This window comes from Heloderma suspectum, chromosome 2, assembly GCF_057233095.1.
Source record: "Heloderma suspectum isolate Gila_16-S chromosome 2, 16-S_ref, whole genome shotgun sequence".
Lineage (NCBI taxonomy): Eukaryota > Metazoa > Chordata > Lepidosauria > Squamata > Helodermatidae > Heloderma > Heloderma suspectum.
Genome location: NC_139459.1, coordinates 346549933 through 346563269, shown reverse-complemented (window position 1 = coordinate 346563269; position 13337 = coordinate 346549933). Strand labels below are relative to the sequence as shown.

Below are 13337 nucleotides of genomic sequence, written 5' to 3'. Positions count from 1 at the left end.
TCAATTTTTTAATTCTAAGGAAGGGCTGGGCAGCGGCCCCAGCAAATTGTCATTGGCCCGTGGCTACATCGGTTGCCTGCATTTCCCTGCCACTCCATCATATGCTCAAGCAGGCATGTTTTTTTCCAGTCCTCTCTTGACAACAGGAGCCTGGCAAGGAGGCCAGGAAAGGCTGCAACTGGCACAGCTTCCTGCCCTTCCTGCCCTACAAGGGAGAGGGGCAGCATAATGCTCTGTGTTGTCATTTTCTAAAGTACATACAGACACAAGCGGTGGAGCTGTTGTGGAAGTGCACTCACCACATTTCCTTCAAAATGAACAACCTTCAGGGTCCTGTTCATTCAAACCCAGTTACGTGTGTGGTCATCAGAGGCTGATCATGCACAGCACTGACTGGACAATGCCATGAACCCGCCTCTCTTTCTCCCCAGAGAAAAACTAGAGACAAAGTAAAAACTGTAGTTTATCTGGAACGGGTACCAGAAAATAGAGATGGTCCCTAATACATAGGGCAAGTTGAAGAGATGGTAAAAGACACACCTAGAGTTAGCACACAGCATCCTCAGACAACAACTAGAGAGCCAGTGTGGTGTAATGATTAAAGTGTTGGACTGGGATTTGGGAGATCCGCTATCTAGTCCCCACTCAGCTATGAAGCTCACTGGGTGAGTTTGGGCCAGTCACTGACTCTCAGCCTAACCTACCCCACAGGGTTGTTGTGAGGATAAAATGGAGAGGAGGAAGACCATGTAAGCTGCCTTGTGTTCCTTGCATGAGAGGGCAAAGGCTGGATATAAATGTAATCAATCAACTAGGACCACAGCACCCTGATAGGGCTGATAGTACACTGATGCGTACTTTGATGTGCGCCCACACACACACCTTAAATAGTTTTGGTAGAGTCTGGGAGACATCATTTTAATTTCCTACCATGTCCCTGGCATGGTGTCACTTCAGAGCATTATGGGAAGTTTAAGTGACAGCTCCCAGACCCCTACAAGGGCCACCAGCACTCATTCGAGTGCTACTGCTACAGCTCACTGGCACCAGGGGGGCTTTGTCAAAGGCTTCCTCAGACCTAGAGACAGCCCTGATTAAAGGCAAAAGCACTTATTGTTAGAGCACTGAACTAGGACTTGGGAGATCCGGGTTCTAGTCCCCACTCGGCCATGAATCTCATTGGGTGACTTTGGGCTGACTGTCACCCTAACCTACCTCACAGAACCGCTGAGGAATTTTATTATATTTAGTGGCATATAAATAGCACAAATAATAAACTAATATAAATTGTAATAAATGTAATAACTAAACAATAAATAATAAATGCATAAAAATAAAAAAAAATACATCTGGAGGAGCCCCAGGTTAGAGAAGGCTGCTATACTGTATTCTTACCATTCCACAGCACTGTTTGGTTCTCCAGCTTCTCCGTCGTTCTTAATTCCCCTGCTCAGTTCATCTCAGATGTGAACTTGGTGCACAGATGGTTATGGTCAAGAGGCCGTTTTCAGTTAATCTTAAGAGACAGAGAGGAACACAGAGGAGGATGCAGCCTCTGAGATGGCCTCCCGATGCAACAGGGCCCTTATCTCAGTCAGGAGACGAGCTCGTTCCAGACAAAATTCAGCAACAAACAGCACTTCCTTTGTAACTGGGGTTGTTTTAGCAAAGGACTGGTTTATGGCAGGGGGAATCCTTTTTTCTCCCCCAAATCCTGACTCACTCACTCACTCACTCACTCTTTCTCTCTCTCTTTCTCTCTCTTCTCTCTCTCTCTCTCACACACACACAAGCGCCCTATTTCCCTCATAGGCTGGGTTATGGAAGTCGCCAACCGAGGTCAGCAAAGGTCATTGATGGAGGCCATTTTGCAGCTGGGGGTGTTTAGCAAAAGGAAACCGGGACCCCGAGGAGGAAGGAATTCTAGCCAAGGGGAGCAGCCAGGATGTGCTAAGGCGGAAAAAATGTAACACATGTTTCCGTTTAAATTTATGTTGGGGGGAGGGAGGGAGAGAGAGGGAAAGACAGAGATACAGAGGAGAAGAAAAACAATGGGATATGCAAGCACAGATCCACAGAAAGCCACCTCATCTTGTGATTCTACGTGGAATGCCAGCCCCCACCAGAACAACCCACCCCACACCAAAAAAAACCCACAACACTATGAACACACATTTAAAAAACCTCTCAAAGCCCCTGTGGTGCATCTGTTGTATGGGATCCTGTGAAGTGAGAATGGGGTACAGTTCTAAGGGCTTTAAGGAGCCCTGGAAGGGGAAGGGAAAAATAATGTCTTTTCTGTGGATCTGTATATAGAGGGGATAAACTGGAAAGGGAGAGACATTATGTTGAGCATCTTTGTTCAGAACTACCTTTTCAACAGGGACTCCATGAACACTTGTGGAGCAGACAGCAGATTGCGGAAGGCCCCAGGTTCAATCCCCAGCATCTCAAGGAACGGCTCTGAGACCTCAAAGAGTCACTGTAGACCGGGGTGGGCAGATGGCAGATCTCCTGATAATTTTGGACTTCATCTCCCATAAATCCTTGCCAGCATGGCCAATGGTCAGGAACACTGGGAACTGAAGTCCAAAACATGCAGAGATCTACCTTCTGCCCACCCTTGCTGTAGACAACACTGGGCCAGCTGGAAAAGGGGTCTGGCTCCATACAAGGCAGCTTCCCATCTCCACTGTGTGGCTCTGTAGAGTTAAGAGGGTCTGTGGCCTCCAAATGCTGTTGGGGCATCATCCCTAACCATTGGCTATGCTGGCTGGGGCTAACAGGACTTCACATCTGAAGAGCCACAGCTTCCCTGCCCCTGGGTTAGAGGAAAACTATCTGAAAATTATATATTATGTTCTAATTTAATATAGTAATATCCCATCTTTTCTCCAAGGAGCTCAAGACAACATACCTCGTTCTTCCTCTGCCCATTTTATCCTCACAACATCCCTGAGTGGTAGATTAGGCTGAGTGACTGTCCCAAGTTCACCTAGCTAGCTTCACGGCTGAATGGGAATTTGAACCCAGGTTCCCCTCTCTGTCCGAGCCCAACACTGTAACCACCACACCACACCGGTCACTGCCAGGGCCAGCCCTACCATTAGGCAGGGTAAGGCAGTCATCTCAAGCAGCAGATGCTGGGAGGCAGCAGCAAGGTGTTCAAGGAGAGAACAGTGTGCCTTGCAGGCTGCTCTGCACCCCCTAAGTTAGCCTGTTGCCTTCAAGTTCGGTGGAGAACATTGTCCCCTCATTAGTGCTGAAGACAGATTCATCTGCCAGTCCAGTCAGCTTTTGTACATGGAATGGGAGGGGAGCCATCTTGTCCTTTGCCTCAGGCAGCAAAATGTCTTGGGCTGGCCCTGGTTGCTGTAGGCATTTTAGGCACTGGAGAACCTTGGTCCAGATTCTCCCCAGCACCCTCCTCCCTTCTACATGAGGTCAAAGTTGGTTCCTGGTTCCCAGTAATTTATTCTGCTCAGATGAACCAACTCGGAATCAGGTTATCTGACTAACCATCTTCACCCACACAATCCTGCCTGTAAGCTATGGCAGAGGGTCCTTCTTGAGTGCCCACCATTAAGATCAGTAAGGTTGGCATGCCCTAGAGACAAGGTCTGCACAGCGGTGGCCCCAAATCCCTTCCAGTCGGCCTACACTTTGGCCCTTCACCTTTGGCATTTAGGTGGGCCTTGGAGAACGTCCTTTGCCTTTGATCGATTCCGTTATGTCAGCAGAACAGCTTTGAAAGTTATTTTTGGACACCTATTCTGATGTGATCACCTACAATTTGTACCTTTTTCCTCTCTTCTTCTGCGTAGCCATGAAAAGCAGCTATAAAAATGTTGAATAAACAGACTTCAGCCATGTACTTTCGAGACATATATAGCAACTCTATAATGCAGGCTTCTAATGTTGGTTAACTGTTCTTTTTTTTTTAGATCTGGAGTTGAAGCAAACACAGTGGTTCCTTTCAATCTGGATTGTTCCAGATTGAAAGGTTATGAGACATGCCACTGATCTTGACTATACAGGCCACCCACATGGTGCATTCGGACAACCACGTTACCCACGCTATTCTGCCCAGAAATGCAACAGACCTACTACTATACTCCCCTAACACTGCAGGGCTTTTAAGGCCCACTGTTTACAAAGGTTTGTTCTCTGAGCCCACATAGATACCTGCCAATTGAGGATATCACTTTATGCACCAGACAAAGTAGTCTCTCACCCACAAAAGGTTATGCCACAATAAATCTGTTATTCTTGATGGTGCCACAGGACTCTTTCGTGTTATTCCGGTGACAGCTGCAATTTATCACACTGACAGACTGAAGGTTTAATGTTTTCACTGTGCGAGGCCCCGCCCTGCGACAGTCAGTGAGCCATAGCTCAGTGGCAGAGCACATGCTTTGCATGCAGAAGGTCCCAGGTTCAGTCCCCCACATCTCCAAGCGGAGCTGGGCAAAACTCCTGCCTGAAAACCTGGAGACCCACTGACAGCAAGTGTAGACAACACAGAGTTAGATGGACCAATAGTTCAACTTGGTACAAGTCAGCTTCCTATGATCCTATGTAAATGAGCCTTTTATTCAGAAAGGGTCACGAAGACTAGAATTTTACTTTTAGGGGAAGGGCCACGGCTAACAAGTAGAGCACATGCTTTGCATGCAAAAGGTCCCCCCAAGCAGCGCTGGGGAAGACTCCTGGCTGAAACCCTGGAGAACTGCTGCCAATCAGTGCCGACAATACTGAGCTTGATGAATCAATGGTTCGACTCGGTATAATGCAGTTTCCCATGTTCAACAACAAAGCTGCCACACAACGATATTAAGACCATGCTGATGAACAGTTAAGACATAGTCTCAATTCACCCTTAGTAAGAGCTGTTCATCTTTCTGACCTGCTCAGAGAACTCATATTTTACCACTGGTGAATCAGGACAAATGGTTCACGCCCCATCCCTCAGTGGGTTGCAGTAGCGCTGTCCAAAGTATTTTCCCCCTCCTTTCTTCCCTGTTTAGGGTTTTGTTGTGTTTTTTTAAGAGAAAGAAAGGCTGACCAGCTGCCATTAAAAACAAACAAAAACAGACCTGCTTTTGGTTTTAAGAGCTGTGTAGAAGAGGGCATTTTGGGAAAGAGAACAAAGCAGCAAGATGGACATATACTGATGATAAACATAAATAGATAAGTGGGTCTCATGTTGCAGATTGTAGTTCAGAAAATAATACAATAGAAAGCCAGTGCAATAGTGGTGGAAGTGTCAACCTCAGGCTGGGGAGACCGAGGGTCAAATCTCTGCCCAGTCATGTTTCTCACTGGGTGACCTTATCTCTCAACCTATCCTACCTCACAGGGGTGTTGCAAGGAGAAAATAGGAGCTCCATGGGGGAGAGGTAGAATAAAAATTACACCGTTATTTGTATATTAAGAGCTGCTATTTTATAAAGCCACACTCTGATAGCTGCGTAAGAGTCAAAAGTGCACTGCCCATCAAATACACATTTACCCAGAAATATCATAAAATCATACAGTTGGAAAGAAACTCAAAGGCTTTCTAATCCAACCCTTGCCGATGCAGGAAATTTGCTGCTACAGCATCCCTTATAGGTGGCCATCCAGCCTCTGCTTAAAAACCTCTAAAGAAGGAGAGCCCCCCCCCCCCTTGTACTATCTGGGAAGTTCTTCCTAACGTTGACTCAAAATCCCCTTGCTTGTAATTTGGACCCATTGCTTCAGGGCCCTGTCTTCTGGAGCAGCATAGTGACCTCTAGATGAGTTGGATAACAACCCCCATCACTCCCAACCATGGCTGGAGGTGATGGAAGTTGTAGTCTAACACATCTGGAGGACAGCAGGCTGAGGAAAACTGCTCTGGAGCAACAGCAAACAAAACTGCTCCCTCATCTATGTGAAAGCCCTTCAGATATTTGAGGATGGTTCTCGTATCGCCTCTTGATCATCTCTTCTCCAGGCGAAACATACACTACTCCTTCGGCGTTTCCCCATAGGACTTGGTCTCTAAGCTCCTCCCCGTCTTTCTTGCCCTCCTCCGGACAAGCTCCATTTTGTCGAATGGGACTTACTCCCAAGTAGGAAGAATTGGACTGCTGGAGACTGAGCTATCGGGAGTCCTATCAGGTCAACACCAACACCTCCTCCAGCCCCATGAGAAGACACAGGCTATGTCCAAGATAAAGTGCTACCCCAATGGATTCCCAGCAGGTCCTCTCTCCTTTCTTCTTTCTCTTGATAGGAGGAGATGGAAAGAGAATAAGCAGAGTAGCGACTAATGTCCAAACTGCACGTTATGTTAATTGCATAGCATATAGCTGAACCTGATAGTTTTCCTTACTTTAATGTAACTGTGCATGGTCCTGATTCGGATCAGGACCAGTACACACGAGGAGGGGAGAATTAAACCTTTCCCCCACCCCCATTTTTCTCTAAAAATTTCATCCCCTGCTGGCGGGGGGGGGGTTAAAAAAAAAAAGAAAGACGTCTCCATGGGAATCAATTGAGGCTTTCTTTCCCTCTCCCCCCCATGGGGGGGATTGTCATGAAAAAACTGGTAGGTGGGAGAAGGTTTAACCCTCCCCTGCCTGTGCGCACTGGTCCCGATCCAAATTGGGGCCACGTGCATTTACACTAAAGTAAAGAAAACTATCAGGCTCAGTTACACAATTAATGTAAAGTGTAGTTTGGCCCCAAGATGCCAGCTAGAGGTTGGAGGGGGTCACGCCTAATCCAACTCTGGCACAAAAGAGCGTAAGTGGGAGCCACCACAGAGCTCACTCACACTTCCCACACAAATCACCTGTTTAACTTTCCTGCCGCACAGACTCCTGCGATGCACTGGTTGGAGTTATTTCCTCTGATGTCGAATCAGGATTCTTTGTCACAGAGGGCAAACGCCCACCTAAGTTTACTGAGAAGCAGTTTTGCTAATCAACTGCAAGGCGACTCAAAGCCAGCCTTCCTGGACGTACAAATCAACACACACTTACCCCGACAGGAGTCATAAAACACAGAAGCAATCAAGAGCAGAAAAAAGCAACACACGCATACAGAAAAATGAAGGAAAGGCCTCTAGGCAGAATTTGAGCCTTGCCATAAAGAGAAATATATACATTTGCCACTTCCTTAATCCAGAAATCTCAGCAACAGTTCCTTCTCTCCCGCATTTTTCCTCTGGATAGATTAATCCATTATTTTGTTTCCTGTCCAAAGCCAGGAAGGTGTCCATGACATACCCACACCCCAATTCCTTCCTCTCTCAAAAAAGAAAAGGCAGCCTGATCCACGAGCCCATGCATTCTTGTTTGTTTTGGTTTTGGCTATGAGAAGCAAAGGGAAGGGCACTGGTCATGCGGGTTCAGAAATAATAAGCTTTGGATATCGCAGTCCCTTTCTGCACCCTGAACTCCCAGTGCTGTCAACTTCCCAGCTGGCCTTAGAGAAACATCACACCTATTGCCAAGAAACTGTTTAAGATCACAGAGGCTTGGGAAGCAGAGGGGGAAAGTTTCAAGAGAAAAGTTCATAGGCTCTAATAGACACAAGCCCTGTCTATTCAGGAATGCTATCTGTCCAGTCCAACAGTCAGGGCTTCATTTGAACCCAGGCTCATCTCTAGAAGCCAGTTTCAAAGATAAAATCAAGCCCAAACCAAGACATACATACATACATACATACATTTATTAATTAATTAATGTATTACATTTTTATCCTGCCCTTTCTTCAAGATGCTTGGGGTTATTCCTACCCCTCATTTTAATCTCACAACAACCCTGTGAGGTATGTTAGCCTGAGAGAGAGAGAGAGTGACTGGCCCAAAGGTCAACCAAAGAGCTTCACGGCTGAGTGGGGATTTGAACCCAGGTCTCCCTGAACGTGGTCCAACACTCTAAACGTGACTACACTCACACCGATATGTGAAGCAATAGTTCTTCTAAACAGTCACTTGCAGTTAACTATTTCATGTTAATGTTTGTAGCTTCCTTGTCTTCCCAGTGGGGAACACCAAAGTAGCAAATACAGTATTATCAGAGTAACAACCCACACAATATGAAAAAGAATTATCCAGCCACAAAAATGCTCTAACAGCCTATCAGGAACATTACAAATATCTAACAATATTATAAGAATTCAATTAATATGCAGAATACAAACAAAGCATAAGAATGATTTTCATATATTCTTTTTTAAAATCAATTTGCCATGATACAAAATTCATAAATATTAACATCAATTAATTCCCACAGCACAAATATTTCAATAAATAAAACAGAGATAATAGCATACATGATACATGCTGCAATAAAAAATATAGTCTTAATACTTCCCCACACACACAGTGACAGAGAGAAAGTCCAGAAGACAGCCTCTACAATAAAATGTTGGACGCACCATTAACACGGACACGTTCACCCAGTGGGGGCTGGTGGCTCGGAAGTCGGTGGGACAGTGAATCTGCTCCAGGTTTCAGTCAGAACTCTAAAGGAGCTATACAAGGTGTGGAAGCACCTTTGATAGCTATCCAGCACCTTGGATAGCTCCTTTAGAGTTCTGACTGGTTCTGACTGAAACCCAGAGGAGATCCACTGCCCCACTGACACTGGCACCACCACCCTCCACTGCATTCACCCTAGAGCCAACAGGAGCCAAAAGAGAAGATCACTGGAAGGAAACTAGGAAGCAGTTTGATACAGAGTCAGACCATTTGGTCCATCCAGCTCAGCATCATCTACACCAGCGTTCCCCAACCTGGTTCCTTCCAGATGTTTTGGGCTTCAGTTCTCACCAGCCTCATCCACCATGGTCAGGAATGCTGGGAGGTGCTCTCCAAAGAGAACTTGGGCAAAGACTACACTTGGGCAGAAGTGGTCTACACACACCGGCAGCAGCAGCTTTCCAGGGTTTCAGAGAGCGGTTTTCCCCAGCTCTACCTGGAGGTGCCGGGGACTGCATGTGAAGCGTGAGCTCTACCCGACAGCAACAGCCAGGCCCCTCCTGTCAACCAAGGCCAGGACCCTTGAACCAGGGGTATGTTCAGAGTGCACATTCACTTCGCCACCGAATAACCGCAACCCGTCTCAAGCTCCTGTCTTTTTAGAAATCACACACTATCCACAGCACACCGCCCTCCCTATGCCCCAGGAATCCTGGCCCCAATCCACACCTCCTTCCTTCTCCCCCGCCCAAACAATGCAGGAATTTCAGCAACACCACTGCAACTTTCAAAAAGCCCTCACTTCCAGCAGAAGTTTGACCGCCTCACACTAGGTTTCATTCCTCCCTAAAAGGAACCCAGAAGTCTTGGTGGAGAAGGCACAATTGGCCTTGCACTGGTAAGGTTTTAATGTCATACGGGCTCCTGCACATGGTTAGAAAGTATCCAAGAGTTGGAAGCTAGAAGGACTTGAGGGCAAGGGGCCAACAGCCAGGACTCCTGAGTTCTACTGCCACCACTGAAGTTCCTCTGGATTTCTTCCGATGCATCTCTAATCAAAGAGGTCATGATGCTCATGATGCTTTGCCTATATCATCCAGACCACCGCAACCCATACCTATGTCTTCCGAAGGATCAGGGAATCCTGGCTCCTCCAACACACCAGATGCCCCCTCCCAATGGAACCCCTGGCCAGCTGTCATCGCAAACCAGGACTCCTCCTGGCTCCAATCCCCCCCTCAGAAGCCACACCCCCAAGAAGCTTTCCATACCGAGAGCCCAGGAGTCCTAGCTTCCCTTGCGTGGCTAGCCTACACTCCTCCTCCCCAGGTGGAAATAACAACCCCACCCCTGCCCTATGCCATTATCACACGCTCGTTGGTGATCACACTCACCATCAAGAGCATCAGGGAGTCCTCTCAGTTCTTCCCAGCTGCGTACACACAACCCCCACCGAACTCCCCTCCCTGAGGACCCAGGAGTCCTGGTTCCCATCCCCCCTTGCCCCAGGCCCCAGATGCCACTCTCGTCCTCCCAAACGAGAATAACCCGCTACACCTCCATTCGAACCTACTATCCCACTCCCCACCGCAAAAAGAGAGCCCAAGACTCCCACTCCACCCTTCCTTAAGACCCTGCTGATCCTCCCTCGCTCCAACCGACCAGCGCCCGCGCCCCTCCTGGAGAACCCAGGAGTCCTAGCTCAATGGACGTCTCCCTTCCTAGGGACCCCCCAAGAACCCCCGCCCCCTCCGCCTCGCCCCCTCTTACCTCTCCCAGGGCGATTCCATCCACTAGACTCTAAGTGACTAGAAGTCTCCCCCTTTCTTGTTGCCCAAGAATTTGGAGACGGGGAAAGGGGGGGCACTTCAGCGTGAGGGCTCCCCCCGCTCTCCACCAAAGCCCCTCCTCGCCTCGGGATGAGGAGCTGCTGCTCCTTTGCAGGCAAGAGCCCGGACTTTCCCCCCTCCCCTGCCAAGGGAAAGGGCCGCCGGAGGGGAGGATCGCCCAGGCGCTCACCCCCAGAAGCAGCCGCTGGTGGGCGGGGGGCGCGCCGACTTCGCCATTGCTCGCTCAACGCGGGCTTGGGAGCGCATTGTCTCTCGGCTGGGGCTGGGAGGAGGCGGGGCTCCCGCGCGCCACGCCCCTCCTCCCCGGGATAGTTCGGAAGCAGACGCCCTCCCTTCCCCTCCCCCCACGCCCGGGGTCCCCAAGTCGCCGAAAGTGGGAGTAGGGTGTTTGTGGGTAAGAATAAAGACAATCTGGAGTGGAACGCAAAGGAGCAGAGCAGGGTGGACATCCTGATGTTTTCCAGGAGTCCTTGGGGGCGGCATGTGCAGTGGTGAATTTCTTAGGAACCTCCCTAGCTGGGAACTACCACGCCATCGTTCACCTGGAACAAGGCTAGTGGTTTATGTTACATTTTCTAGCCTGCCCAGAAATACCGTTCGAGGCGGTGTATACAAGTCAGGCCCCCTTTAGTAGGTAGGGCTAACTAACAATTGGCAAAAGAGTGAGCTAGTTTTCAGGGTTCACAGAGCTCTTTTGTAGGCTGGATTTGAAACAAAAAAGAAAACAAGTTGGGGCTGCAAGAGAACAAGATGCTGATGGTAGAGAACAGGGGAGAGTTCTCGCACTTCGCATCCCTCTCAGTCATTACCCTGCGAGGCAATCCCTGATGATGTGGAAATAGCAGTGATTTGCTGGTAAGATGGAGAAATGCACTCTGCACATGCTTGAAGGTGTTGTCATCTTTATTATGTCATATATTTTGGCGGTTGGTCCTGAAAACTAATGGCAGTGGTGGGCTCTGTGAATCTCCCTTGAAAAGATTAGTCTCAGTTAGAAGAAGGATTTTATGCCATATAGGGGGATGGTTAGGAGATAGGATGGATGCTTTACCGAGAGATTCTGGATGCCAGGAAAAAAGCGGGGGTGGGGGGGGTTCAGGTTGTTAAAATTAGAGCTTTGCTGGGAGGCATGCTGCTTTCTGATGCTTCCAGTGTTAACCTATGAAGTCATGCAGCACAATCAGACTAGCAGGGATGGAGTAGGTCCTTAAAGGAAAAGATATGTGCAGAGTTGCCAGCGGGTTGCCCCAGCAGGTTGCCCCAGCAGGGTTCCAATGCCTCGGACAGTGTTTCTGTAGGCCAGGGGTGCCAAATCTCAACCCGAGGGCCAAATTCAATTTTGGAGAAGCTCCTGGGGGCCACAATGCAAAAGGGTTGGGTCAAAATACCAAAGACAGCAGCGTCTTTTAGCTTAAGGCTCTGACTGCCAGTAAGTAAGCCTTAGGAGAGGCATTTCAACACTTTAGAATGTGGAAGAAATTGTGCAAAAGCTGGGAAACCACCCAACAACCACCCCCACCCCCGACCACCATTGGGGGTGGGGGGAGAGCAGGAGCCACCTGATGACCTGGGAGAGGTAGCTTGATCAAAGGGCTGGAGCATCTCCCCTATGACAGAAGGTTACAACAGCTGGGGTTGTTTAGCTTGGAAAAGAGGAGGGTAAGGGGAGACATGATAGAGGTGTACAAAATTATGCATGGTGTGGAGAATGTGGGTAGGGAGACATTTTTCTCCTTCTCTCAAAATACTAGACCCAACAGGGTCATCCTATGAAGCTGATTGGTGGGCTATTCAGGACAGATAAAAGGAAGTACTTCTTCACACAGCGCATAGTTAAACTGTGGAACTCGCTACCACAGGATGTAGTGATGGCCACCAATTTGGATGGCTTTAAAAGGGGGTTGGACAAATTCCTGGAGGAAAAGGCTATCAATGGCTACTAGTCTTGATGGCTCTGTGCCACCTCTGGTACCGGAGGCAGTAAGCTTATGTAAAACAGTTGCTGGGGGACATGGGCAGGCGGGTGCTGTTGCACTCGTGTCCTGCTTATGGGTTCCTGGTCGACAGCTGGTTGGCCACTGGGTGACCAGAATGCTGGACTAGATGGACCTTTGGTCTGATGCAGCACATCTCTTCTTATGTTCTTACGAAAATCAGGGGAACTGCAGGTGGGCCATATTTGGGCCACCCCTTCTCTACCGCAGCTAAGGGCAGTAGGCTAGCTTAGGGGGTTCAGGGCAGGCCATATGACACATACACACAGAGTTCTGTCCCTCAAAGGAGACTGGCCAGGGGACTCGGAAGGAATGGCTAGAGAGGATGCGGTTCCTGCACATCCCCACGCTCCAGCATCTGCATGAATGGTGTATGAGAAAGCATGTTGGAGGCTCCATGCCGGCAGTGGGAACGGTCCCACTTACATTGAGCTGTGGCCCTCCCCACTGCTGGAATACTTTTCTCCCCCCACCCCGCCCCCAAGTGGTTGCCCAGAGCCAATTTCACCCTTGCCAGTGTACCTTTAATATAGTATTAGTGCTGGGTTTAGAAGAGGCAGAGGAACTAGAGATCAAATCGCCAACATTCGCTGCATCATGGAGAAAGCAAGAGAATTCCAGAAAAACGTCTATTTCTGCTTCGTTGACTACGCTAAAGCCTTTGATTGTGTGGATCACAACAAACTGTGGCAAATTCTTAAAGTGATGGGAGTACCAGACCACCTTACCTGTCTCCTGAGAAACCTGTACGAGGGTCAAGAAGCAACAGTAAGAACCAGACATGGAACAACCGATAGGTTCAAAATTGGGAAAGGAGTACGACAAGGCTGCATATTGTCACCCTGCTTATTTAACTTATATGCAGAGTACATCATGAGAAATGCCGGGTTGGATGAATCAGAGGTCGGAATTAAGATTGCTGGGAGAATTATCAACAACCTCCGATATGCAGACGATACCACCCTAATGGCAGAAAGCGAAGAGGATCTCAAGAGCCTCTTGTTGAGGGTGAAAGAGGAGAGTGCAAAAGCTGGTTTG

The 13337-nt window shown here is 48.5% G+C and overlaps 1 protein-coding gene across 4 annotated transcripts in view; it reads right to left on the bottom strand.

The window, feature by feature from the left end:
* The window catches only part of DDAH2 (DDAH family member 2, ADMA-independent), a 39068-nt gene extending 28538 nt beyond the window's left edge, over positions 1-10530 (bottom strand). Inside the window, exons 1-2 of one of the 4 annotated variants that reach the window (XM_084840882.1) lie at positions 10226-10530; positions 1396-1516 (exon numbers count right to left, since the gene is read on the bottom strand). In XM_084840882.1, coding sequence (XP_084697008.1) covers positions 1396-1398 — 3 coding nt within the window. In that variant the 5' untranslated portion in view covers positions 1399-1516; positions 10226-10530. Of the gene's footprint in view, positions 1-1395; positions 1517-7010; positions 7133-7256; positions 7358-10225 lie in introns of those variants that run through there. The other 3 variants (XM_084840884.1, XM_084840885.1, XM_084840883.1) reach the window with 3 other exon arrangements.
* Between the last annotated feature and the right edge of the window lie 2807 nt (positions 10531-13337).